The sequence below is a fragment of the Gobius niger genome, assembly GCF_951799975.1.
Source record: "Gobius niger genome assembly, chromosome: 1".
Lineage (NCBI taxonomy): Eukaryota > Metazoa > Chordata > Actinopteri > Gobiiformes > Gobiidae > Gobius > Gobius niger.
In genome coordinates this window covers 49,363,785-49,377,289 of record NC_136852.1, presented here as the reverse complement: position 1 = coordinate 49,377,289, position 13,505 = coordinate 49,363,785, and the positions used below count along the sequence as shown (strand labels likewise).

At 39.8% G+C, this 13,505-nt stretch overlaps 1 protein-coding gene across 2 annotated transcripts in view; it reads left to right on the top strand.

Annotated features, from left to right (window-relative positions):
• The first annotated feature begins 2,932 nt into the window (after positions 1 to 2,932).
• The window catches only part of LOC306971040 (sarcoplasmic/endoplasmic reticulum calcium ATPase 2-like), a 43,130-nt gene continuing 32,557 nt past the window's right edge, over positions 2,933 to 13,505 (top strand). For both annotated transcript variants that reach the window (XR_013793429.1, XM_079567167.1), the window contains exons 1-3: positions 2,933 to 3,509; positions 5,728 to 5,745; positions 5,822 to 5,904. Coding sequence is in view for 1 of the 2 variants with exons in the window: in XM_079567167.1 (XP_079423293.1) it covers positions 3,392 to 3,509; positions 5,728 to 5,745; positions 5,822 to 5,904 (219 nt within the window). In the remaining variant the exon portion in view is untranslated. The remainder of the gene's footprint in view (positions 3,510 to 5,727; positions 5,746 to 5,821; positions 5,905 to 13,505) is intronic.

Below are 13,505 nucleotides of genomic sequence, written 5' to 3'. Positions count from 1 at the left end.
GTACTTTTCCACAACATCACTATTTTTGCATGTAACTTGAACATAACTAACTTTTAAACATATTCTTATGGTCGTCATTGCTACCTTTTCATTGTGACAAACCTAAATATTTGAACTTTAAATGTTGTTCACACGTAAGTGTAGATCAGTACATTTGACCTATCACCCTCACATAGACTTAACCCAGTGTTGACAGGCTATTAGCAAGTCTCAAGCCAGAAGGATCGAATGAACAGTGTGAAAAGGCAGCTCGTCCATTTGAGTATCACTATGTTATTATGCTAGGCTCTTAATGGTACTTTGAGCTGCTTGAGATGTGTCAACAGATGATGCGATCTAACAGAAGAGACCCCCTACAGTAAAGGCGGTGTTGACTTTTGTGGCCTCCCATAAAACCAGCTTTTACTGTTGTTCATTTAATTCAAAGTCACACCTGATGGTCTTAGTGTTCAGGTTGATTAAGGGCACTATATGTGATTATTATAATATTTTTTTTCTATTTAGCAAACAACATTTTTTTTTTTTTTTCCTCAAACATTTGTGGGTACAACACTGTGCATCTAATTATTCGTATCAATTCTAGAAATTTGCAGGCTAGTTTTCTACCAATTCTGTGAAAGTGATCCGGAAAAGCGGCCCTGCAAGTTATGAAATGATCTCATAAAGTCCTTCCTGTGACGAATTCGGACGCTGCTAATATGGAAAGTTAGGACCACAACTGACATAAAGCTTGTGTCGCTTCCTCTTTCATTGTTTGTAATAAAACAGGCACAGGGCCTTTAAGTAACTCTTTTCTTGAACTTTTCACACCAACTAACAGCTTTCTTATTTTTTCCTACAAAACATTTACATTTTCTATTTTTGATGGCGGGTTGCAATCTGTGCTCTGTTGAATCATTTCTAGTGGAAAAGAATCGTCTTTGTGAGTTCAGTATCAGTGTGCCAGATAATAAAATAGAAACAAAATTTCTGAACCCACTATGCATTTTCCCCTTTGTGTCAAGCCCTCTGTGATGATTCAATCATCTTTTGTGCTTTATTTAGAGGCTGAGCGAATACTCTGCAAGAACAGGGGCCCTCCTCGACAAGTGTAAATGAGGTAGTAATAGAATAAGACATGGGGCTTTTGTAATGGGATGCCTACAATCTGGGAGATATGTGGGTGTGTGGCTCCATGTGTTGGGAGTTTGTTCTGGTTATTAGTGGTTGTATTATGCAATGAGGCAAACGGATAGGAATTATTCAAGACCGTTTGAGTTGCAAACTATTTTTAGAAACAAATGTGAGAGCCAAAGTTGCTTGTTATTTCATTTGAAATATGTGTATTTGAAATGTTTATGTTAAACAGTTTTAAAGTTATTAAGAGCTTTTTTTTTAGGAGATTTGTAACTTTCACCCAAAAGCCACAACAGCTGTAGAGCAGACACAGCTAATCAGTGTGAATCAAGGGCTATGGGAGAAATGCTAAACCACAATTGTTGTCTATAATCCACAAAGTGGGCCTATTTTATTTTGTTTACAATATACTTTATGTTGGAGTTGTTACATTACCTGTTTGCAATCTCCACAGAACATTTCTGTTGTCTAACGAGACGTTGTTATGGTAACAGTATTTTAGCCGAGCACAAACGGTGTAGAGCTGAAAACAACCAGCAACAGTCCCATAAAGTAAAAAAAAAAAAGTGAAATATGTCAGACTTTGAGGATGGATTAGGTGATACATTTATAGATCAGGCATTTATAAGGTTCCGGGTTCAATTCCCACCAGGACTACCAGTACTCCGGTTTCCCCTACCACTAAAAACATGTGCAATAGGTGAATCCTCCAGCCAGGTGATTCTGACCATCAGCCTGGCTCCACATCATGGAGATGGGTCCCCGGGCGCGGCACGGCCGTCGACCACTGATCCTTACGGGATGCCCCAGCGGCATCGAAGGATGGGTTAAATGCAGAGGACAAATTTCCCTACGGGGACAATAAAGTATACAAACAAACAAACAAACAAACAAACAAACAAACAGGCAATGTAAAATGCTCACAAATATCAAAATAAAGATTGAGGTTGTTAAAGAAATGCTGTGGAAACACAACTGAGCTGCTGTAAAACTCGAAGCATAAACAAAGTCTCAAAGTGGGTTATCAAAAAGAGAACCTATTATGGCATGCCATTTTAACATCTAATAGAAATTCTGGATATGTAAGACAGTTTTCACTAGTATATCTATAACTTCATTATGTAGGCTATATCCGTGATGTCATTGTGACTTGTCCTAATTCAGTCATTTATCTTTATAACTGAATTACGACGTAAGTCGTAAGTAATAGGCCTATATCCAGTTCTATACATATACAACCAAATGTTATTCTAATTTGAGATATCTAATCCTCTATTTAAGATGTCTTGAAAATACGTTGTGTAGGCTATATATATATATACAAAACTGAGTTTGACTACGCTCAAACAAATATGGATGTCCTGATTTGGTTTTGTGACGACTCATAACTAATTATTAATGGTCAAAATTGATCTCTAACAAAATATGACACATATATCAATGGATATCCACAGGATTGTCAAGTTTTAGTTTTAAATGTTAAAAGGGCCTGCCATGTTTTTTCACCAAATAAATTTAAAGACTTGTGTAAATGTTACACAGTGATGCTTTAAGTAGGTTTCTTTTAGACAGTAAGTTTTGTTGTTGTTTTGTTTTGTTGTTGGGTTCTGTCTTCTTCTTCTTTTCTGTACTATTATTTATTAGAAAACTACCAGACTAAAATTGCTTCTCCTTCAGTAGGGCTACTCTTCATGTATTGCCTATTCATGAAATGCGTTACATGCGTTAAAGCTCCCCAGGCCCACGGCACCCTCCTCCTCCGCGCAGCCTGCTTCCTGACTTACTTCCTGTATTTTTCCGCGTCTCCACAGTTTGGTTTGAACTTATCTGACGCAGCTCGTCCAATGGTGTGAGTCCACATGCAGCGCAGTGAAGAGGGAGAGCACCGAGCTTTGATAAACCACACCGCCGGAGTCGTGTGGAGACACAGAGAGCTACTGCGCCACGGTGAGGCAAGCCACGGCACCGGGTGAATGCGGTCCTACACCACTCTGGACACAGCCGCAGACTCTTCCCCTCCATTTTTGGACATAAAATAGAGATTGTCATCATAATCGGACCCCGGACGCCCTTTTCTCTTTGATCAAATTCTTGAAGGGGGCAGAAGGAGGCATTTCTCTCCGCGGTGTGCAGCCATCGATACCCGGTTGAGTGAGTGAATGCACAGCCCTCACTTGGCAAACTCCTGATCCCCCTCACGTTATCGATTGTGGCAAGGCAGCGGAGGTTGTTTTTGGATAACGCTGTGTGGGAAGGAGCCGTCTGCCTGTTCGCCATGGAGAACGCACACACGAAGAGTGTGGAAGAAGTTTACAGTTATTTCTGCGTCAATGAAAGCACAGGACTTTCCCTGGAGGAGGTGAAGCGGCAAAAGGAGAAATGGGGCCTCAATGGTACGACATTTTTTTTTTAAATTTCAAATATGTGTTCTGTGCGAGAGTTCAGAGGGAAGTGAGAATGACAGGCTGGAGATGTTATTTACCAGAGGAGCAGCAGGTCTAAGCAGTGTTGCAGAGAGTTTGCGTAAGAATATCCCGAGTTTTGTTTTCATAACCTGTAATACATCAACATATATCTCAATGAAGCGTGAAATAGTCTAAACTTGAAATCCAGCTGTAAGTATAGGCTATAAAAGAACTGCCAAGACACAGCAGCAACGCACCCTTGATCTCGACATTTAAAATGACATTATCCAATTCATCTTCAGAGGTTGGGGCCGGGTGTAAAACCTGTCTTGTCATTGTTGCTGTGAGCCTGTGGAGGTGGATTTGGACTAAAAGTCACTCTCTCTCGCTGCCTCTGACTGGCTCTGTACAGTCACCTGTCTGACGTCACTGCAGGGTTCCCACGTTTTTGCCCAGAAGTACATTAATCATTACCTTGAGCACGATGTTCAGTCCTGGCAGATACTGTGTTGTTTAACATTGTGACAGCGGTGCTCACACTAGCACAGGACTGCAATGTACTGCTGATTCTTGTCAATGTCAATGGTCAATACATCCACAGATAAGATGGAAGCAATGTTTGGCTATTAATGGGACAATATGGCTCTGTTATGATACTATCTTCTACTCCTCGTCAAATTCCTATGTGTAGTATATTTCCTACAATGGGCGTTTCATTTGACAGAAAATTCTGTTAACACAATGAAGATGAAAAATAATGTCTGTCATTTAATCAAAGCTCTCTTAATATTCAACAAATGTGCTGTCTGGATCTCAACATCAATACCCAGGTGCTTACGTCTGGGGCAAAAAAAAAAAAAAGTCCTCTCCTCTTTCACAAGGGCAGAATTTTCTCAATGGACATTACAAAACCTTGCACCCGTATTTCACAGCTTGTAACACGTTTCCTTTGATAAGACGGTCCCCTCACTCTCCCCTTGTTGGCTCGCTCTGTCCAATTCACTCTTGGACGGTAACAGGTCGACCCCAGTGCCTGCTCTGAGACCAAAAAGGCATTTGACAGAGCGCAGAGGCAGCAGGATCACTGAGTAACACTGTGCTCCAGAGCTAATCTCTGCTGTCCGGGCCTTAAACAGCTGTTTTATATGAATAACACCTGCAGGTCACTCAGTGCACTATTGCCCCACCACCACAGCATTTGACCTTAACTTCCACTGGACCTTTACTTTTCAGGAGATGATAGAGTCTGGTTTTAATTATTAATCTGTGGGAACCATTGGGGGTTTTAAGCAAGCGCTATCGCACTGTGTTCTGGTCCCAAGCCCTGACAGATAACACAGACTGGTAGCACCTTACTTTACAGCAGGAATTGCACCGTCATAGGGAATAGAAATAGTGGGGCTGGGTACTGGTTTCTCCTGGTACCGGTACTTAAACAATACTTGGTTCTTAATACCTAAATTAAATATCAAAATTATATTATTATATTATCAAATATTTGTCATCTAAAACCATAAAACAGAACAATAATGTTAATTTATTCCATAAAAGACTAGTTCTTTTCAACAGCCATCAAAACTTGGTCTCTAAAGATATATTTTGTTCAGTATCTGCTTTCAGTAACGAACGAAACGAAAGAACGAAAGTGACTAACTTAAAGTGAATTATCATATTTAAATAATTGCACTAAGTACATACCTGTCATTCTAGTATTTCGTGGTAATACTGTATGATTAATCCAGAAAAAAGACTGTAAAATACCGTTAAACAGGGCTAGTATTTTATTTATAATTATATAATATATAGAGCTTTAAAATACATGGCCTTACTCGTTATTCCTAGTTATCATGCTATTCCCACGCTATTACTGTGCTGCAAAATCAGTGCAACCCAAAAACCTGTGCCATATTAGTATAAATCATTGCACATAATACTAGAAAGCGGGTTTTAGAAAACTCATTGACACCATCATAAGAAAACCACACAAACTGCAGATCTGACTGACTTTTAAAGATGATTTCCACAAAGATTACAAAACATCGATTTGACTGAAATGCGTCTTCTTGCTCTCGCTGCCTGTTCATTCTCACTAAACAGGAACAGAGAGGACCGCACATCCATCCTTTCAAATGACCAAAGACTAATGTCTCTTTTTTTCTTTTTCCGGTGCCTTTCCTGTCCCGTCTCTTTTTCCCGGTTCGCACAGAATTACCTGCAGAAGAAGGTAAGACCAGACGACTGCATTATTGTGTCTCATGTGTTTTTGTGCCTTTCACTTACCAGCCCCCTCTGCTCCTCAGGCAAATCTTTATGGGAACTTGTCCTTGAACAGTTCGAAGACTTACTAGTGAGAATTCTTCTATTGGCCGCCTGTATATCTTTTGTAAGTATATTTTATTCTTTGTATCACATTGTACGAAAGGTTAGTTATTCTTGGCAGTCCTCAGACCTTGACCTTCAATACATTTCTCCATTGTATTGAGTTGGCTTAAAATGCCACAGAGCAGTGGTTCTCATACAATCACCATCTCATAAAATAATTGACCTTTCCAGGCGAGATCAAATCAGGACTAAAGATCTGAAAAGGGTCTAAAATAAAACTATAATTGACTAGTTTATGTCTAAACTGGGTCTAAAACTGAAAAACACCCAACTTAAGTGCATTACTAAAACATAAATGCTGCCATTTCTGACTAGATGAATAAAGTCTAGAATAACTGATGACCACATGTACCACATGAAGAAGCCCAAAGATAATATAAGGTACACGTCCCATAGTTTGAGAACCATTGGTCTAGAGTGTTTTGCAATAGATCAGCTTCTGGTTGGTTGAAGCACAAAAAGCCGATCTTAGTGTTCATTGGGCGCTTCTGCAGAGATTTGAATCCATTGTAACCATGCAAAACCAAGTCTTCCATCAAACCTGCCTTTGCATCTTATTTTAATAAACTGGCTGCGTCAAAGCAGTAGAAAAGGAGCCTTTACAGTGTGTGGCTGGAAAAGATCGATGGTGTAAACTTTAGTATATTTGATGCAAATAGTAAACATGTGACTAGGCAAGCCATGATTTTCGATTTCATGTTTTAGATGCAACATTTATGAAAAGCTGAATTAAGCTGCACTTTAAAACTTATACAAGAATGACATGCATTTTCAGAATGTTGTATAGACCAATGGTTCTCAAAAGTGGCTCATGGAACCGTTTTCAGTGGGTCGCGAGTCTCTCCCAGAAAACATTTCGGTTACACTTGATTTTATACTACACTGATATGTTGTACTTTACTTGAATTACAACGTTATCTGCTTTGTAACAATCTGTAATAACTTGTATCTATGCACAATGGAATAATGTGTATTAGTACTTTGGAGGTACATGATGTAATAATAAGACATATTAGACCCTTAAAGTTAGGGTTAGAATTAGGGTCTTATGTCTAAGGCACATTGAGTTGCCTTGTGTACGAAATGCGCAGTATAAATAAACGTGCCTTGCCTTGCCTAGCGCATTATGTTCCTCAAAGGTACTAATACATGTTTTTCCATTGTGTCTGTGTCAGAGCACATTATATTGTTCTAAATTTGGTAGGTGTTTGCAAACAATATTAGCCAAGTAACTTCAGTCTTGCGATGTGTTATTTGTGATCATCAAAATTGCAAGTTCGATTTATATTTTGAATAATTGTGTAGTATTTAAACCGCGGTTACAACACATCTATGCAGTGATTCTAATACCGTCTTTGTTCATTGGTTGTTGTGAGTGAAAGTGGGCTGTTTTAATGTAGTTCCGTAATGATCACGCGTTTAAGTGCTGTGTTTTCTTTATTGTTTACTCTTTCCCGCTCGGCTCGATCTTGCTCTCTTCAAACAAACCCCGCAAACTGGGTTCAATCTACAACGCGGAAGGCAATCTCAGGACAAACAGTTGCTTCCTATAAATAGTGATGTGTTCCCGTCTCTCGCTGACAGAAAGTTTATGTCAACTCCCAATCGCGTGGGGATTATTCCTGAGCCCCGTGTCGTGAATGGCAGGGGACAGTTTATGCAGCGCATAGCATGGAGGTGTCAGCGTCTTCAGTTTGTCTAACGCGCCAGGGGGTCAGGCCATATATTACAGCGTGTGATCAGCGGATAAACAGCTGAGCGCCATCTGAGGAATGGTGACAACAGCAGCGGTAGCATTAAGTTGCTGCCTATTGCCGCATGCCAAGTAAGACGTTTATGTTGACAAGCTGCTCGGCCATGAGTCATGACTCTGCTGCTGCTGACACTGGATACACTTCATTGAGAGTGAGGAGGAGAAGACAAGGAGGTATGGCTAATTAGATGGTGATGCTCAGGGTGGATTACCAGAAACGTGTCTGAGCAAAATGCTAAATAATAGCTTGAATTGTGACAATAAACATGAAACCTCTTTTTAAAAAAGCCCCTTTGTTTTAACTGGAAGTGGTTTATTTGACCACATACAGTAATTATTCTGTTACTGCTGTTCCACACAAGCCCAAAAGCTGAGCACTAATGCAGAACATGGAGAATAATCTATATAATAATAATCTGTATAACTGCTGTCATACAACAAAAAGTCAACACTGTCGATTCTCTGTGAAGTGCACAGTACAGAAATCAGCTATTAAATATATATTTTGAATGGCCCTATTCCTTGCTGTTAATCAAACTAGTTAAGTTTGTGTATTTGAGCATCATACATTCTGCTCAAAAGGAGTGGGCTGAAGCAAAACGCTTATGAGCGCCTAAATACAATGCAATGCAAGTAAATACAATACAAGTTTCATTTCACAGTACAATGTAAAAAAGGAAAAACAACAAAGAAATAAAGAAACAAGGCGAAGCAAGGCAGGTTTATTTGTAGAGCACAATTCATACACAAGGCAATTCAAAGTGCTTCACAGTTGCAAAAAATTACAAGAAAGCAGATAAAATCAATCAAACATCAACATGAAAAAGTAATTAATTACAGTAAAGGGCAAGCGTGCAGATAAAATACTTTCAGTTCCAGCCTGGGTTTGAACATTGTCAGAGTTGAGGCCTGTCTTACATCCTCATGAAGACTGTTCTAGATGTTAGCTGCATGAAACTGAAACGCAGCCTCACCGTGTGCAGTCCTGACTCTGGGAACCACCAAGAGACCCCTCCCTGAAGATCTCGGGGCCCGAGATGGTTCATACGCTCTAACATCAACAGCAATAGCAACAAAAATGGATAATATGCACAATCTGTACATAGTTGAAATGTCAAGATGGCATCTACATTAAGGACAATTACATGACTGCACACATTCCCCAAAAGGAGATATAGTAATTACAGTAATAATAGCTATAGTAAAGCTACGTAATGAGTCTGTAATCAGTCGCATGCATTACCCGTGCAGCATGCGTCTGTTTCCAAATGTACGTATTCAGCTTTACAAACCCAGGCACACACAAACGAAATACACGTACCCGTTTATGAACTACATTTATCCTATTGCAATTGCATTATCAACCATCAACCATACATTTAGCAACATCCTTTTGCGATTAGCCTCATTGACTTTGAAAGAAGAACTTGTAGTTACATTTCAAAGCAAAAAATAGTGTTAATTGAGGCAAGGCCTGTCACCACAATTAATATATCAGCTTATACAATACAACTTATTCAACTTAACAATATATAAAGTGCATTTAGTTGCAGTTTTTTCCCCCAATTTTTTTAAATGTCATTTTGTAATTTTACAGAGGTAAGCTGTTTATCCTTGTGTTTCTTGTTTATAACAACTTGTGTAGAAGAAGAGATTACTGTGCTTTTAGCCAGTTTCAATGGCATAAAATGGTCTTCAATAATACAGTGTTTTTGGTCACTCTTCTTTTTACTTAGTTTAAATATTCTAGTTCTGTTTTAGATATGGTTCATCCCAAGTTTGTTTTTTATTGACCTGGTTTAGCTCTGGTGATATGCAAAAGAGCCACTTTTTTTTTTCTTAGGTGGTTCTTGGCATTAAAAGTTTCCACTGAACCAACCCTTATTGGTATGATTTTGGGGGGAGATTGTGTTCAGCAGCACCAACGGAATATCCAATGAATAAAATCATCGTCTTGAGTTGTCCCAATAGCGCACCCCACTGTAAAATATTAATCTTTCAGTGTGTGTGCCGCTGAATTAAATACTTCTGGTGGTCTCTCCAGAACAAATGTCGTCCCAGAGCCCGGTGCAGTAACAGATGGCAGGCGCAGCGATAAGCGGCCCCTGAGAGCGGGCCGGTATGTACAGCGCGGTCAGGTGATACAGAGGTGTCAGTGGCTGCTGTCTGACAGAGCTGCCCCCGCGCCACTCGGCACCAAATACGGGCCATCACCCCACAGTGGGAGGGGCTGCCCCAGACAAACGACTAGCCCAGTCCACTCATGCGTTTCACTGCACTTTTCTGTTGATACCTGGACAAATGAGCTTTCAGCAGTCCGTAAGAAGGTTCAAATCGTACCTGCTCTGAGCAAGTGCAAACCAAGGTACACAAAACATGTTTAACGGGCTAATCCTCCTGTTAGTAAAGGGAGCAGTCGGAGTGCGGTGCCCTGACAAGTTGCCCGTTAACTGCCTCGAAGAATGATCAAATATAGAGAAAAGATGTCTGTTCAAGGACAAACGTGCAGAAACCGCTCCTAGTTTTGGAGTTTGGACGAGACAATGGAAGATTTCTGTGCGTTAAATTAAACTGGAGGAAAGCATTTGTTTAGCTGAGGCTTGTAAAAAAGATATGTCTATGTTCATGAATCAACTACTTGTATTTGTTTTTATTCTGAAATAAAATAGAAAATCGAGATTGATCAATAATAAAAAAAAATTATATATTTTTTTGCAAGTCCAGCCCAAACTTTGATAGGGGTGTCCAACTCGTTTGGGTCGAGTGCCGAAATTCATATCCCATGACGGGTCGTGTGCCGCATATATTGCAAAGGACTGTGGCCTAATAATTAACAACGGCTTACACTTATTGTGCTTTATCAGCCTGTGCCACACTTTTCTCAAAGAGCTACATAAAGTCATTATTCACTTACTCCAGACTCGATGGCAGTAAATTACTATTGTAGCCACAGCCGGCCTGGGGCAGACTGACAATTTACCACATAGCTATAATGTGCTGTTTATATGCTGATCATTTATTATGTCAGCACCCTCTGCTGGACACGTGTAGAAATCTTTTCTTTTTTAGTTTAAGCTGCCCCCTAGTGGCTGGAGTGAGCATTTTGGCTATTTCTTAAAAAATCCATAACCCCGCACAGGATTGGGAGACGTACTTTTTTCTTATATACTCAGAAATTCATGCTCTTCAGAGGACCACATTAATTCATCTCTTGGGCCGCATTTGGCCCGCGGGCCTTGTGTTTGACACATGTGGTCTAGATGGAAGTTACCATTTTTATACTCGCTACTGCCACCTCAGGTCTTACGCGTAACTGCAGTTTCTATATTAAGCTTGTGCATGACGGCACTTTGGACCAGAATTAACACCTTTTTGAGTGGATTTTAGTGACAGTTGTGGTGAATGTGCTCATTCTACACATTAGGACATTGCTTTAGGGGGTAGAAAAAACATAATTTTAACATTTTTCAACTCCCTTCTAGTCCCTTTAAATTGATGTTATTAAGGACCACTTTATGCCGACAAAACAATAACTTACAAGCATAAAAATTACAAACTTTTGTTCTAAATGTAAAAAGCCGCATCTTACATAACACAATATTTGAAACAAACATTTTCACACAATTTCCTTCAATAACAATTGAAATATTACATAGACAAAAATACAAATAAATGTACAGACAATACATTTTGAGCCCAAAATGTACTGTTCATCTGTCATTTATTAAACGAAAAGTCGATATAGTAATTATTATGCCAGGCCTAAGGCTATGTCTTGCACAGTGACATAAAAATGAATGATGATTGACAGCGATGAACATAAAAATTAAACACTGTATGATACAGGGATTGTACATCAACTGTCTCTAATTGCAGCAAAACCCACAAGAAATAGTTTCTGTAGCTTTATGTAAGTAAACAGAAACCTACAAGATGCCAGAGTGATGCGTACTTATTGATATTTTGAGAGTATTAACTATTCTGCTGGATTGAAGCCTCAGCTTGCCAATATAATTGCTTATGAACTGCTTGGCGCTTGCTCTTGCTGCTCAGATTCTGAACAGCATTTTGTACCTATTTGGAAATAACAGTTTAAACCTAATCTTTTCAAATGTGACAAAATCTAATTACACTGATTGAATTTGCGTCCGTAAATGTTTCGTTTACGATGTCGCCCCATTGACAGACGTCGATCTGACTTACTGCCTTCTCATATATTGTCTTTAGCCCCTGACGCAGCCGGATGCTCAAGACCCACTGAGGTTATTGGCTTCATTGCATTACGGGATGTTTGCAAATCACGCAGTCGTTCAGAAGAAAAGTTTTATCGGAGAGTAAACTTGTAATGGATGTTCTAGTTCAAAGCGATAGATTAGAGGGAGCAGCCATTGTGGGACCAGGGCTTTGGGAGCAGCGGCAATGCGTCACTTTCTGAAATAGAAAGTTTCATTTAGATTTACTGCAGATAGGCCTAATGCTCTGCTCCACACAAGCTGATAGACTGAAGGGAAATGCAGATTATTTTTACATTTTTGTTTCCTATTGTTCAAAGCTACACAAACCTGTCAGAATGTTGTGACAAACTGATATTGCCATCCCATGTTATAGATTAGCAACAAAATGACGCTGAACCATGTGCGAAGTATCGTAAGAACACTTAAAAAAGGTTGATCAGTACAATATATATAGCAGGGCTGGCAATTCATTTTCCCAAGCGGCCATATGAGAAACGAAAAGAGTCAGAGGGCCGCACCAACAATAACTCAAACTTATTCTGCTCAACTTTAACCTGTTGTACATTGAACTAAATTGTATATTTTTAAGCTTATTTTGAGTAGGACTATCATTTCACAGATATATAGCCATATCAAGCCAAGGACTAAACCACATTAAACCAGGAGTCAGGACTAAGAACAGTGCAGGCCAAAACCACATGTAAACCAGGCCAAAAACAGGTCTGCAACAAAACTAAACAAGACAAAGGCTACAGGGGAGGAATAAGGTCTTCACCACGACCCCAGGGATTTCCAAATAACACGCCTCCTGCTCTGCTGTGCGGACAGAGGCTCATCAGGCACCTGTCTGGGAATGACACCACTTTGGAGTCAGTCGGACACTAGCTTCACACAGGTAAACTACTGCTCCAAAAAACACAAAAATCTCAGTGGTAAATAGGGCTGAAAGATATATCGTTATCATATCGATATCGAGATATGAACATTCAAAATATTCAAATAAAAAAGCAAGATATAAACAACAGATTTTCATCAATAAAACTGTACTCTTTATTATTATGTTTTTATTTTTCTGAAAAATGCTTGGTTTTCACTTAACCCATAGTCATATCGTATCGTTTCGATATCGAGGTATCTGGCGTGAATATCGAGATATGAAAGTTTGTGCATATCGTTCAGTCCTAGTGGTAAATGACAGTGACACTCCGCGGGGCAGCGTGCGCGTGCACATTGTATTTTAGGCTATTCAACTTCTTATCCCCGTTAACTTCTACCATCGCACAGAAAAAACCTCTGCAGACTGAGTTTGTGGGTAATGCAAAGGGGAAAGGAAGTGATGCACTTACTTAGTAAGACACTATTTCATCCACTTTGCAAGCACATCCGCAACGGCTGTAACTTACCTTGAAGTCGCAGCTTCGCCCCATTTTAAACTTCGAAGAGAGACGTGCTGCCCTGTCCTGTGAGGAGCCCTGATCGACAATAACAGACTAAACATGACGCACGTGCTCCTTATGCTCCTGTTTTGTGACATCCCTCATTCTGTCCAACGATACGTCTCCTGTTTTCTTAGTTTAGCTTCATACTCCGTTTGTCAGAGGCAGAGCCATGTTG